The sequence below is a fragment of the Emys orbicularis genome, chromosome 24 (assembly GCF_028017835.1).
Source record: "Emys orbicularis isolate rEmyOrb1 chromosome 24, rEmyOrb1.hap1, whole genome shotgun sequence".
NCBI lineage: Eukaryota > Metazoa > Chordata > Testudines > Emydidae > Emys > Emys orbicularis.
The window spans coordinates 9,387,245-9,403,190 of record NC_088706.1 but is presented as its reverse complement, the minus strand read 5'-3'; the positions used below and the strand labels follow the sequence as shown (position 1 = coordinate 9,403,190).

The 15,946-nt window shown below is 50.0% G+C and overlaps 1 protein-coding gene across 1 annotated transcript in view; it reads left to right on the top strand.

Annotated features, from left to right (window-relative positions):
* PTPRS (protein tyrosine phosphatase receptor type S) overlaps positions 1–15,418 on the top strand; it is a 145,833-nt gene extending 130,415 nt beyond the window's left edge. Inside the window, exons 19-28 of the mRNA XM_065422130.1 lie at positions 2,719–2,894; positions 3,502–3,621; positions 3,746–3,900; positions 7,969–8,254; positions 9,247–9,425; positions 10,481–10,607; positions 10,730–10,855; positions 13,179–13,333; positions 14,133–14,268; positions 15,350–15,418. Of these exons, the coding sequence (XP_065278202.1) occupies positions 2,719–2,894; positions 3,502–3,621; positions 3,746–3,900; positions 7,969–8,254; positions 9,247–9,425; positions 10,481–10,607; positions 10,730–10,855; positions 13,179–13,333; positions 14,133–14,268; positions 15,350–15,418 (1,529 nt within the window). The remainder of the gene's footprint in view (positions 1–2,718; positions 2,895–3,501; positions 3,622–3,745; positions 3,901–7,968; positions 8,255–9,246; positions 9,426–10,480; positions 10,608–10,729; positions 10,856–13,178; positions 13,334–14,132; positions 14,269–15,349) is intronic.
* Positions 15,419–15,946: the final 528 nt, after the last annotated feature.

The following is a 15,946-nucleotide window of genomic DNA, read 5'->3' as shown; positions in this document are numbered from 1 at the left end:
CTGTTGCTGAAGGAGGATTTCTAACATTTCTCATTACAAAGATGACTGTGTCTCAGCTTGTTTTCCGTCTGAATAAATATTGCATGAGCCATTTAAATTGTAGAGCTAGGCTTTCAAAAGTCACATTGTCGTATGCACTGGAAGAGAGAGAGAGAGAGAGAGAGAGAGAATTCCTGATGTTTTCAGAACACCTGGAACAGTCTAATTCTGCCCGAAGCCCAGGGAGGGTCTGATGCCAGCACAGGTGCGGGCTCTATGTTTAGTGTTCAAGCTGCTAAAAGATGGTGGCTTAACAGCCCTATGGGCTAGGCCAACCTATTTATTACTGTGGGCCAGTATACAGAACCCCTCCCCCCCAACACCCTAGAGACCCCAATGCCACAGCCCGCCCACAGACCCCTCCATAGCGTGGGGCCAGGAGCGGACCCCAGATGCAGGGCAGTCCCTACCCTGACCCCACCACACAGCAGCCAAGAGCCTGGACCCGGCAGGGCAGCTGAGGCCAGACCCTGCTGCAGGGGGCTGGGACCCCACCAGGTAGGGCAGCGGGGCCCCGGACCCCGCCACACCAGGCGATGGGGCAGCCCGCACCCCCAACTCCGTTGGCCCAGCGGCCTTTAGCACACAGCTGGGCCGCAGCTGTGTGCTAATTGGGCCACGGATTGAGTACCGCTGGTCTAGCCACTTCTGTCTATCTCCAGGACAGATACAGCACTGGCAGTGATGGGGCAAGCTTCTCTCCTGCTCAGTCAACATATCGCAACCCTGGCAAGATGGGAGTTGTGTCTTCATGGCCCCTTCGGTGCTTAGCATCTCTGCCAATGAAGTGGTGTTGGGTTGTGCAGTGGGGACACCTGCATACTAGGAATGGGCCTAGGTCCCAAATTATCTTACACAGGCATTGAAGAGCCACCAGATGGTAACTGCTTCCAGTCATGTGCTTCCCCTAGTTAATCCAGACACTGCACACACCCAGCAAGGCCGTCCAGTGAGCTGTTGGAGAACGTAAAGCTCTGTGCGTGGGTGTGGCCTGTTCTTCTGTTTCTTCCATTCCACCCTCCACCCAGACAGCTCTGCGTTAGTCTGTGTGTAGAAATAAGCCTGCAGCTGCGTGACAGTGGCTGGTACCCAAAAGCACTGGGAGAGGGGGCATGTTTTGCTCCACCAATTCCCAGGCAACAGTAGTTGTTTCTTCCTGTCTCGTGCCCCCATCGTCCAGCCGTTTTCATGCCCTTAACTAAGGAGAGACAGTAACACAGAGGAGGAACTGGCAAGGCAGACGGGGCAGATTTGCAATCCCACTTGGAGAATGATCTGCAGAGAGATTTTCTGAAGCCAAAGTCCTTTCCTCTGCACTAGCTGGCAGGTTCCCGCCCAGAAGCCTGGGCTTGGGGTTTTTTTTTTTTCCAGTTGTTCTTTAAATTCTGCTTTTGTCAAGTCTGCAGCGTGTCAGCTGTGCCCGGTGAAGGGGGGGGAGGGGAGTAATTTTTGTTCAATGACTTCTCTGTAACAAGGCCTGTTACACGGCAAAACATCGCCCGAGCTCCCAGCCACCATTTCAAACGACACAGCCGGCCCAAGGGGGCTGCAGAGATTAATGCCAGAAGCTCAGCCTTTGTTGACGCTCATGCTGCCGCTACACAGCTGCTCTTCCACTTGGAATTTTTACATTTTGGAGGAGGGCGGCCGGGGTCCCTCCAGAAATTCAATCAAAGGCTGTTTCCCCAGGCACCTGAAATTACGCACTGCCTTTGAAGACTGGCAGGCAGTTCTGAATGGGTTTAGCATCGCACATAAACCAGGCTAACCCTGTTGGCAGCAGCGGCAAAGAGGACGGGAACCCCCCTCCCTCCCAAAACTTGAGTTAAATGTTTCTCTGTTGAGTTAATCTTAGGAAAACAAAAACCTGCCGATACTGCCAGCAGCTGCGTGTAAGGAGTTACGGGACAAATCCCCACACAGCGGTCGTCCTCTTCGCCCATCATAAGTGGCTCTCTAACTCCGATCCATAAGACAGACACCTGGCAGGGTCCGGCTCTCTTCCCGCCGTGCATCCTGCTTTTCACCACCCACCTAAAAACGCTTCGCCAAAGACTCCGGCAGGCAGCTCTCACGCGACACGCTTCAATCGGTGCGAGTCACTGTCTGTCATTTCCAAGCCGCCTACTTCCCCTGCAGACCCCAGCCCTGTTTTCCATGCCTCGCCCAGTCACAGTGCAGATGGGCTCATCCACAGACGATCCAGGGAGTCCTGACTCACTGCTTCAGAAACCCATGGCGAAGAGGCGTGTCTGCGGCATCGATCCGACCTGGGGTGGGACTCTCCTATGAACTGTGCAGCGCATCTCATTAACCAGATCCATATTTGGCCCCAGAAGATTGTACGCTCTTAGTGCAGGGACTATCTTTCTGTTCTGTGTTTGTGCAGCGCCTAGCACCACGAGCCTCTGGTCCATGACTTCAGCTCCTAGGTGCGAGTGCAGTATAAATAAGATACGCCAGGCTTGGTATTCGATATCCCCGCCTCCTCCAAAAGTAGCTGTCTAGTGGAGATGTCCTTGGCCAGATCCTCAGCTGAGGTAACTTGGTCGCTGATTTACCCCAGCTGGGGAACTCACCGGCTATCTCGGATGAGGAATTCAAGCTGCTGCAAAGCTCTTCCCCCCTCCCTCCCTCCAGTAAGGCAAAATCAACTGACTCTCTGCCACTTTAATGCAGGGATTGTGGGGAGCGACTACATTAACGCCAACTACATCGATGGCTACCGGAAGCAGAACGCCTACATCGCCACACAGGGCCCTCTGCCGGAGACCTTTGGCGACTTCTGGCGGATGGTGTGGGAGCAGCGCTCAGCGACGGTGGTGATGATGACGAAGCTTGAGGAGAAGTCACGGGTGAGACACTTCAGCGAGATGGCTGGCTAGTCATGATCCGGGCAGGTGCTGTAGAGGGGGAGAGGTGGAGACCCCCAAGGGAGGTGCATGTGGAGAGGTGGGGAGCAGCAGTCTCGCTGATCTGCAGCCCTCATCTGCTCCTTTGGGAGATTTCTACCTGCCTTGCTGGCCCCCTGGATTCATTGTGAAAATACTGTCCACCTGGGAAGTCTTAGATCCCTTCACTGCTCTAAGGGGAGAGGGAACATGCTCTGAGCCTGGCCCCATGTTAGATCAAGTGGCCAGGTTAGAATCCTATTATCTCATGTAATATTCTTCCGAGTGTTCTGCCAATCAGAATCATTCGTCAATCAGGCATCAGACCACCAATGTGCCTCAACGCTCCAGCTCTATGAGTAGAAGCAGCGTTTGATGCACATAGGACATGGAGCTGAATCTGTGGGCTCTCGCCCTATTCTGATGCTTCAGCAAGCAATGCTTCTTGCTGTTTCGCTCTCCCTTGCCAGGGGCCCATCTTTACTTTTCGTGCCACGAGGGAGCGTCCCGTGCTGCGTACTGTGCTCTTTGGACTATGTTCCTGAGCTCATCGTCGACTTTTGTTTTCTAGATCAAGTGTGACCAGTACTGGCCTGGCCGGGGCACGGAGACCTATGGGATGATCCAAGTGACCTTACTAGACACTATCGAATTGGCCACGTTCTGCGTTCGGACGTTCTCCCTTCACAAGGTGACGTTTCTCTCTGATGCCATGTCTCTCTATTGTCCCATTCCTACGTTCTGTAACTTGCCGTGTGCGTCTCGTGGCCCTTGCTTAGCTCACCGTGACTCTTGGTTCCTCTGCCACTCCGCAGAATGGCTCCAGTGAGAAGAGAGAGGTGCGCCAATTCCAGTTCACAGCATGGCCCGACCATGGCGTCCCTGAGTACCCTACTCCGTTCCTGGCTTTCCTGAGAAGGGTCAAAACCTGCAACCCTCCTGACGCTGGCCCGATCGTAGTGCACTGCAGGTACTGACCCGCTTATTACCAGAACCACAGCCTCCCCCTACACGGAGCCCCTGCTGGAGGGGGGGACACATTGCCAAGCAAATCCCCTTTTCAGTGGGGCATGCAAACACATTCCCATCGCAGCTCCCAGCGCGCAGGAGCTGTCTCGTCTCAGGCTCCTGTTTGGTTTCTATTCAGAGCGGCAGTTCCTGAACTGAGTGGGGCTGGAGTTGGAATGGTTTAGTTGGCATCTTTGATAAGGCCTCATTGGCAGAGTGCTATCCAGTAAAGTTTGGCCTTTGAGGAGCACGCAGGCTCGTTTCTGTCACAGTGGGCATGGACGAAAGATGAAATGGGGTTAGGAAGCATCACCACCATATGGAGGGCGAGAGGCAGAGTGGGTTGTGCTGTCCAAGGGAGAGAGCGAACAGCGTCTTGAAAGAGCTTTGAGAGCCGCAGCCATTCTGAGAGCAGAGCGGCGAAGGTCCCCCTGGGCAGGTAGCATTCCCTAATTCAATTTACCATCCAAGGAGGAACATTTGCCGACTCAGCTCAGACAAATCTCCCTCCTGCCTCAGGAGAAATCTGGAGGGGCCTGCAGGTCACTCAGTGCTGGGGAAAGTAACATCTGAATTTTACAGGCAATCGGGGACTCTAATCCTGCCTCTCCTGGAGGATACAGTTTAAACAGTCTTTGTAAGTGGGCAACTTATCACTAACTCTGCAGATGGCAATTATCATGCGCCTCTCGGAAAATGAATAAAAAGGGCCATCAGCGGGCGACTTACCGTGACCAGATCCCTGATCGGCTGCTCCGTTCTTGCCAAAGCTCCAGCAACCTGCTTGGTTTAGGTGTTATGCAGTCTAATTAATGGAGATCCAGGAGTTTTTTTTATGAAAAGAGGGACCGCCTTTGAATAGGAGGAGGAAACCCTTTATTTCTAGCTGCGAGTGTTTAGACCTGCAGGGCCCTGCTGATTCATAAATGCCTTAACATGCAAGTCTGATGTTTCCCAAATGTTTTTGTGCATTGAGGTAAAAGGGTGACGCATGTTATTCATTACAGCATCAGTAGTTTCCAAGCTGCCTAAAGATCTGAGTGATTAAACATGCTTTTGAAGCCCTTAGATCATACCAGCCCTTTGTTCAGGCCTGGAACCCCCCTACCTAGAATTATCATAATTGTGTCTGACGGGAGAGCTCCCGTCATGGTGGTGATGCAAATGAAGAGGTGTAAGGAAGGGGGCTGATCAGTATCTAGGAATGACACACACATCAGCAGACACGACTTTTCATCTGGTGCCCTCAAGTGACATAGAATCTAACTTCCTGAAGTTCTTGGTAAATTGGGCTCAGACTCAGCAAATTTCGTCAGAGTGGGAGCTATTGGGGGCAGGGCCTGTGTTATTTTTCGTGGACTGGATTGCGCTGAACATGCTGCTGGGGCTAATAGAGAGGCGAAGTGACCGTTCTGTTTTTCAGTTCTTAGCTGTGGCCACCTCTTTCTCTAATAGATTGACAGACTGTTAGCACACACCTGTTGCTCAAAGAAACACTTTTCTGGGTTTCAAGACTCTATATTTTAATGGAATTTCCCCGCCTATTGGATAGGGTTTAATTCTTGTGTTCTCTTTCTTCCTAACCTTTCTCCTTCATGTTTCAGATCCGGTGCCTACAAAAACCAGTGTGTATGTTGCATGGACACACCCTGCACTGTTCTAGGGCCTTTCACTGGATAATCCCACATCTCTTTATAAAGATTACGGGCCGCATCTTCAGCAGCTGTAAATTGGAGTCACTTCATTGACTTCAGCAGAGCTACATCGATTTATAGCAGCTGAGGATCTGGCCCTAAAACACCCTGGTGATGCAGGGAGGGGGTGTTTTCCCTTGTTTGCAAAAAAGAGGGAAAGTGACTGGCTCAAGGTCTCTCCCCTGCCAGTGCCCGACATTTTTCTAGTGCTTTTTCCTATCTAGTTTTAAGTGACTGAAGCAATAGGCTTCCACCACTTCCTGTGGAAGGCTATTTCACTGCCTGAGAGACTCAACATCAGGAAGCTTTTCCTAGATCCTTTTTTTAATTCATCCTGTTACTTCTAGCTCTAGCCCTTTGTTCCACTTCAAATAATTCTCTCCTCTTCGTATCCTCACCATTCAGATAGTTATGACTAGCATCATGCTCCCTTCAGAGCCCACAGCTTCCACCCAACCCAACTGTAAACCCCAATCCTTCCTCATCCCTCCTGTCAGCCCCGTTCTCATTTTGCTTGCTTGACTCTGAATTCTTTGCGATTGTGAGGCCTAGAATTAAACGTAACGTTACAGGTGTGTTCTTGGGGGGGTGACTGTTCCCCAATATCTTACGGGGGTTTCTGGCTGCCATGTCACAACTGGAAAGTGGTGTCGAGTTTGCCATCCACTGTCACCCCTAGGTCACTCTTGGCATTACTGCTTTCCAGCATCTCCCAGTGTTGAAGCTGGGGCTGGGATTATTTTCTCCTAGGTCTATTAACTTGTGTTTTTGCCAAGTTGAGCCTCATTTGGTTGCTTTTCTGCCCATAGTTCTAACCTGTCCACAGGTAGGTCCTCGGGGGGGGAGGGATAGCTCAGTGGTTTGAGCAGTGGCCTGCTAAACCCAAGGTTGTGAGTTCAATCCTTGAGGGGCCAGTTAGGGAACTGGGGTAAAAATCTATCTGGGGATTGGTCCTGCTTTGAGCAGGGGGTTGGACTAGATACCTCCTGAGGTCCCTTCCAACCCTGATATTCTATGATTTGTGTATTTCTGTCCTCACTGGTGTTTGCAATGCCTTCTGAATCAGTCTCATCTGTGAGTTTATTGGCAATGCTGTTTGCCCTGCCCCTCTGATCATTAATGAAAATGATACTAAGGGCTTGTCTACACTGGCAATTTACAGCGCTGCAACTTCCTGGCTCAGGGGGTGTGAAAAAACACCCCCCTGAGCGCAGCAAGTTTCAGCACCAGTGAAAACAGTGCACCAGCGCTGTCATGGAGGTGGGTTTTTTTAGAGCGCTGGGAGAGCTCTCTCCCAGTGCTCTGCCACGACTACACAAGCCACGTTCGAGCACTGCCAGTGTAGACTAGCCCGAAAGAAGATCTAACTTGACACCAGTTTCTGGAGCACCCCACTAGGCACCTCCCTGCAACTCGATACATTGCGATTTACCATTCCCTGGGGTTCGCAGTCCTTTCAGCCCCGGGAATGTTTGCCTCCAAGCCAATCGGAATCAATTCTGAGTACGGTTTTGTGAGCCTTTGTCTCTGGCTTTACTAAAATCAGGATATTACATCTCCAGAGCTTCTATTCATCCATTAATTTTGTAACTGTCAACAAATCATGCAGGCAAACTTGATTACTTTTTATTCATAGAGCCATATTGCTTATGGCTCAGAATGCCATTATCCTAGATGGCTACAAATCATTTCCTCTCAATACCTGATCAGTTAATGTACCAGAGTTACAATTAAACTTAGCAGATAAGAGCCAGGATGACTCGTATCCTTGTTTTGGAAACCTATGACACCTTTTACTTTTTCCCCCCCATCACCGTTACACCCCCAAATTGTCGGATGCTGCATGCTCAGTTGCTATGGCGATGGGTGATAGGACAAAACCCTGAGATTAAAGACACTAAATTCTCCATGTGTGGCTAAATCCTCTAACCAGCTTTTAAAATTGACCACACAACTCCCATTCATGTCAATGGGAGTTGGGTTATGTCATTCAGCAAGTTCCCTTAACACAACAGAATGCACGAAATATCTAGCCCTGCTGATTTATGTTCTAGTCTTCCAGTAATTCATCCACCCTATATTCTTTGTCTGTATCTATATTTACAAGGTCTCTATTGCTTCCTACTTCTCTTTCATGCTCGTCATATACTGCATCCGTTGTCATTCGTTGTCTACCTCTCACGTACACATCTGCTCACCCTCCCATGCTCCCGATCGCGCACTCCCACTAAGGAGCTGTCCCTTCCCGTCTGGTCGGCCATCAAGGTAAATTTCTCAAGAGAAAGGCGGCACTGGGGGTTGGATTATGTTGCTTATCTTCCCACCTCTCCTTCCAGCGCGGGAGTTGGACGGACAGGCTGTTTCATCGTGATTGATGCCATGCTGGAGAGGATAAAGCATGAGAAGACAGTGGACATTTATGGGCATGTCACCCTCATGAGGTCGCAGCGGAACTACATGGTCCAGACAGAAGACCAGTACAGCTTTATACACGACGCCTTGCTGGAGGCCGTCGCTTGCGGTAACACAGAGGTCCCAGCCAGGAATCTCTACACTTACATCCAGAAACTGGCGCAGATAGAGGTGGGGGAGCACGTGACAGGCATGGAGCTGGAGTTCAAGGTAAGGGCAGAACACTGAGCTCTAGGCATGTACCGGGGGAGAGAACAGGGACAGAAAATGTGCTGGTGGGCTTCCATTTGAACTGGACCATCCAGGGGACAGCCAGGCAATGCCATGGGCCCAGTCAGCGCTGGGATCAGTGTTCGCCTCGTGCTGATCCGCATGGCTCTGCCGCGGTCAGTGTGATGGGGATGTTTTTGAGAACCACGCTGTAGTCACTTCCCTGAGGCGATCTGCAGCGTAGACTATCGCCGAGCATTATAACACAGCTCTAACATGGGGGTTCCAGGGAGGGCAGAGCCCAGACTGAAGTGTACCTGAAGTTGCTCTTTTAAGTAGGACGATAATGGGGACTTAAACCAAAAACCCTGGCACCTAAGGAACTTAATAACCTTCTCCTATTGGAGAGTAAAGGCAGGGCGGGGAGGAAAAGCCATGAGCGTTCTGCTGCTTAGACTCCAAGGGATGACAGACGACTGGCCCTTTCGAGGGGGAAAGGAATGTTTGTGTGTTTCTACATTAAAGAAGTAATTACATTTCTGACTCCAGGGCTGCTGCAGTGGGTCCCAGGGGAAAGACCAGCTGCTGCTGCAAGACTTTAGTCCAGCTCTCTGAAATCCAGGTTGAATTTCCTCCCCTCCTCACGTTTGATTTTAATGCTGTATTTCCACTGTCAACAAATCACAACAAGGCTTTGAAATGGGGAAGGCCCTGACGTCTCCGGCACTTTGCTTCTGGAGTTGCCCCCCGGGAAATAAATGAAAGCCAGAACCACGCAGGGGAACTTGGAGGGGGAAGAAATTCACCTGCCTTGGGGCTGGCGTGAAGATGCTGCTGAACCATTTGTCTAAGATCAGACCCAGACCAATGGAAACTTTTCTCCTGCCCACCTAAATAAGCCAGTTTTTCCCAGGCATCTGAGCAATTCTCACCCTTTTCCGGGAGCTGAAATAACACCTGTTAGAACAAGTGTGTGTGTTTTTTTCCTTCAGCGACTTGCCAACTCCAAAGCCCACACTTCCAGGTTCATAAGCGCCAACCTCCCGTGCAACAAATTCAAGAATCGCCTTGTCAACATCATGCCATACGAGACCACCCGGGTCTGTCTTCAGCCCATCAGGGGAGTGGAGGGCTCAGACTATATCAATGCCAGTTTTATCGATGGATACAGGTAAACGACAACACGTTGCAGCCTGCTGTTTTAACAGGGAGTAATTCAAGCTGATTTCCCTTTTTGCAAGGTGCTCAGAGAAGTACAGTTTAAAGAGGTAGTGACAGAAAAAGGGAAGGAAGGTTGAATGGATTGATTTGCCAGCCCGGGTCAGAACATGGTTGGTCTGTTCTAATCCACAGCTGGTGCTTCAAAGGAACTTGAATCCCATCCACCCACACTCTGCCGCTTGTGCAATGCTGAACGTTTTACGGGGCAGATTCCTTCCTGACACGGCTTGTGATCAGTTCGCAGCTTGAAATATGGGGTTTTCCCGAGAGTATAACCTCAGTTGTTAATGGTCATAACATTCTCTCTCCCTTTTTTAAAAGAACCATCCAGCTGCCGTGTTAGACTCACTCTGAGTATCTTGGCTGGATGGATTTCACTATGGGGAATGTTTATGGAACAGATCGTTCCTGTCTCAGCCTCTCTTTAGCTGTTGGGAAACAATCCGTATTTTGCTGGTTGGAGCCAGCGAGCAAAGCTGTAGTATCACCCAAGCAGCAATGCTCTAAGACCTTCTTCCTGTGCAGGCCTGCCAGAGGCTGAATGCGGAGGAGGGAGGGCACTGAGCAGCACCAGATGCAGCAAGGGCTCTCCCTCCTTCATGCCTCTGGGTGCACAGAGCAGGCAATAGGCTGCCTGTGGTCCCCGGCCCTCCCCTGTTTTGCTCGGATAGGCCAAGCAGCAGACTGCCCTCTAGGTCCTGCGCAGACGTGTGTGGGAGGGTGGCAAGTGTCCTGCTGCAACCTTCTCCTGCATGACTAGTCAGGATTTAGCCCATAGTCACAGTAATTAGGGAAACCCCAGCACAAGGCCTTTGAGTCCCGGACCCCTAACCCAAGCCTGGGAGATCTCCAAGGAGCTGTATTCCCATCTAGCTCATAAGGCCTTCCAAATGTTCGGAGCCATGCATCAGCTTTCATGCTATCCCCCCAGTTGCTAAGCCCATCACCCCAGACCCTGGGCTAATAACTTGTCACCTTGTGTGTGGGGTTTGTGCTTTCTTTCAGACAACAGAAAGCCTACATTGCCACTCAAGGGCCGCTGGCAGAGACCACGGAGGATTTCTGGCGGATGCTCTGGGAGAACAACTCCACCATCGTGGTGATGTTGACCAAGCTGCGAGAGATGGGTCGGGTAAGCACGGACCCATGGAAAGGGTGGTTGAGGGGTGGGAGGACAACACCGTGAAAAGCCCTACAGCAGCGTAAGGGGTTAACTATGTTGTCCTAACCTGGTGTCTTTTCTCCCCTCGGCAGGAAAAGTGCCATCAGTATTGGCCCGCTGAGCGGTCGGCACGGTACCAGTACTTTGTGGTGGATCCCATGGCTGAATACAACATGCCTCAGTATATCCTTCGAGAATTCAAGGTTACTGATGCCAGGGTGAGTGCTCTGTCTTCTCTCTGTTCTGGGCTTGGCAGTGTGAATTCTACGTTCATGCCTTGACCGTACAGTTCTCATTTGGAGTCTGCACACAAGAGACTATCCAGAGAATAGTCCCAGCTCAGGATTTATATGTGGCAGAAATGGAGATTGGAAAACAGGCCATGGGGGTTCCATTCCCCTGCTGCGGGGTGGGGAGCAGAATTGTGAAATGAACAGAGATTTTCAGAAGCTGTTGAAATCGGCTGTCTTTCTCTAGCTCCTGTCATCTGAGGCTCAACATTGGTCCTATTATGCAGCTGTTTGCAAAGCTTCTCATAAACCCCTGACTCCACCAACATGTTCCAACTGGTGGTATTTCCTTCAGGCTGTTAGCTCACACTGGGTAATTTCTCTGAATTCTTTTCCGAAGATTATTAAATTCTAGGGAGATTTTGGAGCAACAACTTCAGCAGTGCCCATTTGGATGCTTCAGCAGATTTGTATAGACGTTGCTGAGGTCAGGGAGGTGTTTTGACAAAATGCTCAGAGCACATGTTGCTGGCTTTGGTCTGTCTGAGGCACTGTGGGGAATGATCAGGAATGAGACTCTCCTGGACAGGCGAATGGAAGGTCCTGCAGTCCCCGCCCATTTGGTTTCATTAATCACAAGTGAATGAGGAGGTTGGCTGACCTTGCTGATAGCGAAAGCTGTACTCTCTGTCGTGTCTTTCATACACACTGAACGCCAACAGGCTTTTACAGAGGCAACACCCTCAGCATCCAACAGGACAGGCATTAAGATGAGATGCTTTCAGTTAAGATTTGCAGAGAGCTGCTGAGGGCAGAGTGTGGTACACGAATGCTGTTGCAGAGAGGACTGGTGAGGCTGCATGAAGGGACAGAGAGGAGGTCTGTGCTAAGAAGCAGCAGCAAGGAAAGGAGGCGCACAGGTGTTGTGATTGGATTTAAAAAGAAGGGAGGGGGATTTTGAGCCGGGTCTTGAAATGAATGGGGGACCCCCGGGAGGTGTCCTACGGTAGAACAGATGGGATGGTGCTGCTTTGCTCAGCTACTGGAGGCTCCTGGGTATGTGGAAATAGCTTCACAACTGCCGTTCTGTACTAGCACATGCCCTTTTAGCTCCTGGCACCTACAGGAACTGAGCCTCTGGCTTTCCCGTGCAGGAGACTCTACTACAGTCTTAAGGTAGCGTCTTTCCTGCTAGAGCTGGTCGACACTTGGCATTTTTGTTCCATGGAAATTTCTGAAATTTCCTTTCATCCTGAACTGGTACAAAAATGCACATTTTCACATCCCTCCCTAAACCCACTTTTTTTTTTTTTTTTTTAAATGGTCAGATCAGATTGTTTTGAGCCCTTCATAACATTTTAATATAAAAGTCTAAACAAAGTCCACTTCGATCCTTCGTCAGCACTTGACAAAAAGGGAAACCTTCCCACAAAACATTTCAGTTTAGTCAAATCAGCATTTCCTGACGGAAAACCGTTCCACTGGAAAAACTTTGACCGGCTCGGTGGCCTTCCTTTTAGAATGTGATTTTAATTTCCCTGGAATGAGACAGAGTGAAACCAGAAACCACCTTCTCCTTCAAAGGCTGTCTGCCTGCCCTGACCCCACGCCACTCCCGGAAGTGACCAGCAGTGGCTCCTGGGGTGGGGCAGGCGGCTCTGCCGCGTGCTGTCTTCGCCTGTGGGTACCACCCCCAAAGCTCCCAGTGGCCGTGGTTCCCCGTTCCCAGCCACTGGGAGCAGCGGGGGGCAGTTCCTGGAGGTAAGGGCCACGCATGGAGCCCTCCTCCAGGGGCTGCAGGGACGTGGTGCCGGCCGCTTCAAGGAGCGGCCCGGGCAGTTATGGGGGCTGCCTTATCCCCACTGCGCCACTGGGCTGGCAATCCCACAGGCTGGATTGAAAGCCCTGACTGGCTGGCTCTGGCCCGCACTTTGCCCTCCCCTGCTCTAGACTGTAATTCTGACACCATGGCAACTATTTGCCAAAAGTGGGGGTGCTATAGCCTCTTCTAGAAGGGGCCACAGCGGAAGACTGAGTGTGGTCAGCCCCCGGAATGGTCGATGCTTTCTGGGCACTGGTGCACCCTAGGGGCATGGAGCAGTACCGACGCTACTCCACGGACTTCATTCACAGGTGAGCACATTTGTTCTATAGCTGTGGCGATATCTGACCCCCGTGCAGGGTGCTTCAGCGTTCTGTCCCCTCCTTCGCTAACGGGGCAGCCGGGAGATTTGGCATTGGTATTTTTAATGGCATGAATATACCACACGTTTTAACTGCAGCTTTTGTTTTTTCTGCTGCTCTTCCCCAGGATGGTCAGTCCCGAACCGTCCGTCAGTTCCAGTTCACTGACTGGCCCGAACAAGGTGTGCCAAAATCAGGAGAGGGTTTTATCGATTTCATTGGACAGGTGCATAAGACAAAGGAACAGTTCGGTCAGGATGGGCCAATTTCCGTCCACTGCAGGTAGGCAAACGAGCAGCCATCTTTGCCTCAGTGCAAATTCCTTAACAGAGCGGGTGACCTAGTATTTTGTAATTTCTGTAAGCCCAGCTCATTGGACACACCAGAGGTGCCGTGCATTCCTCCATTCCCCTCCACGAGGTCCTCATGGGTCACGCTCTCCTCCTCCCCAGCTCTTGTCTCCCAGCTAAAACAGAATTAATGTTAGTGTTGCGTACAAACAGAGAAATGCCATCAAATTGAGTGGAGGGCCTCGTTTTGCTCACCTAACACATCTGAATTAAAAAAAAAACTACACCACAATTTGCTAAGCCAGATGCTATGCTGGAGCAAGAACTATTCTTGCATCCTGACTGGCTGAAGCAGAAAATAGAGGGCATTACCTCATCAGATCCCTGAGAACTTCTTTCATTAAACCAGATAATGTTGCTTCCAAATGGTGGAGGATGTTTTTTCAAGTTATTTTCTAATTACAATAAAAATAATTTCCAAATTGAATATTTATCTACTGCTGGAGCTTTTGACATTTGTGGATCAGTGACTCTGGTCGTTTTAGTATGTCCATTGCTGGTAGAGGACATTGGCCAGGAAATCTGACACCGGACAGGCAAGGATTGATAGGCAGGGGCTTTCTGCCTCTAATGTTATGTTCATTGGACATGGATGCCAATTTATTGCTTTAAGAAATATTAGAACATAAACAAAGCCTTCAGCCTTTATAACTGCTACACTTCCTGCTGCTTCCTTACTAAAATACACACAGGAGTATAACACAGTGTTTGTTGTTCTCTCTCGTCTGTAGCGCCGGAGTGGGCAGAACTGGGGTGTTTATCACACTGAGTATCGTCCTGGAGAGAATGCGTTATGAGGGTGTTGTAGATATTTTCCAGACAGTTAAGATGCTGCGAACACAACGACCAGCTATGGTGCAGACAGAGGTAAAGAACATTGTAGCGATGAACTAGCACACGCGGGTGTTTGTGAACGGAATAGCGAGCAGGAAAACACTGAATTCTCTCTTTCCTCTGGTGCTATTAACCTTTCTCATACCTGGAGGATGAATGAGCTTTTGCCTTTCTAACCCCCGTCCTAATAGGAAACTTTAACTCCATAAGAACAAGGGCTGCGATCCTCAAAGCTATTTAGGTTCCTAATATCCATTTATTTCAATTGAAGTTAAGAGCCTAAATGCCTTTTGAGGATCTGGGCCAATGGGGCCTAGGCTGCATTGCTGAGCTACTGTGTTGTGTAGCAGAAGCATTAGGTATAGTACACATTGGTACAGGCTCTCTTCAAGGGCAGCTGTTGTCTGACTCCCAGCCCCATGCTCTGTCCATTACCACAGTGGCTCTCAACCTTTCCAGACGACTGTCCCCCTTTCAGGAATCAGATCTGTCTCGCGTACCCCAAGTTTCACCTCACTTAAAAATACAAAAGTGTCACAGCACACTTACTGAAAAATTGCTCATTTTCACCATATAATTGTAAAATAAATCAAGTGGAATATGAATATTGTACTTACATTTCAGGGTATAGTACATAGAGCAGTATAAAAAAGTCAGGGTCTGTATGAAATTTTAGTTTGTACTGACTTTGCTAGTGCTTTTTATGTAGCCTGTTGTAGAACAAGGCAAATCTCTAGCTGCGTTGATGTACCCCCTAGAAGAGCTCCCCTAGTTGAGAACCACTGCACTAGCAGATTCTGACCTCACCCGACCCAGCCTGGCTGTCAGTTAACCATGGATGTAGGCGCTTTATGAAAGGCAGGCATGGTTGTCCCAGTTTTACACATGCATTTATCATCCTGTGGAGCTCCATGAGCCATACGAGCGTTTGCTCGGCTCTGGGGCTGTCTGAGAAGGTTTCTTCATTTCCAGTACACCCAGTGTTCTTCCAGGGGCTGTTCCCGCCCAACAGCAGAAAAGCTGACACGGCGAGCGATGAAGGCGTGCGCTAGAATGTCTGGGTAGGTGTTCCACAACCATTAACCCGCTGATTGTCTCTCTTAACCTTGCCTAGGATGAATATCAGTTCTGTTACCAGGCAGCTCTGGAGTATCTGGGAAGTTTCGATCACTATGCAACCTAAAAAGCCATCCGCCTTGCAGTCTCCGCCCACCACTTCAGCCCTGGAAGGCCTCTCCTGGCCCGGGAGGAGTGCTCGGACTTATAAACCCGACTCAGAAGAAGTCCCTTTTCATTTGGACCATGCAGTGGGGAGCGGGGGAAGGATTTGAAAGGAACGCCCCTTCAGGAACTCCCATGTTGTAACCCGGAACGTGACAAGGCAGCTCAGCAGGGCACTGAGGGATGATTTTAAGTGGTGAACTGCTCTGGTTACCTCGCGTGGTGTTTGCTGTGGAGGGCAGATGGACATCCTCAAACTGATCCAAAAGCTAAACACGCCCCGTGTGAAATGTTACCACTGAAGGGAGAGGAGAGGGCTGGAAGAGAGCAGAAAACCAGCTTTGGTTACATCATCAGAGTTCAGTTTATTTACTAATCTAGTTGGCGATCTTTAAAGGAAGTCACTTGCAGAGTTGAAGGTGCTGTGTAAAAAAAAATATATATATATATATAATTAAAAAAATCTCAATACTTAGGCAAAATTAAGGTC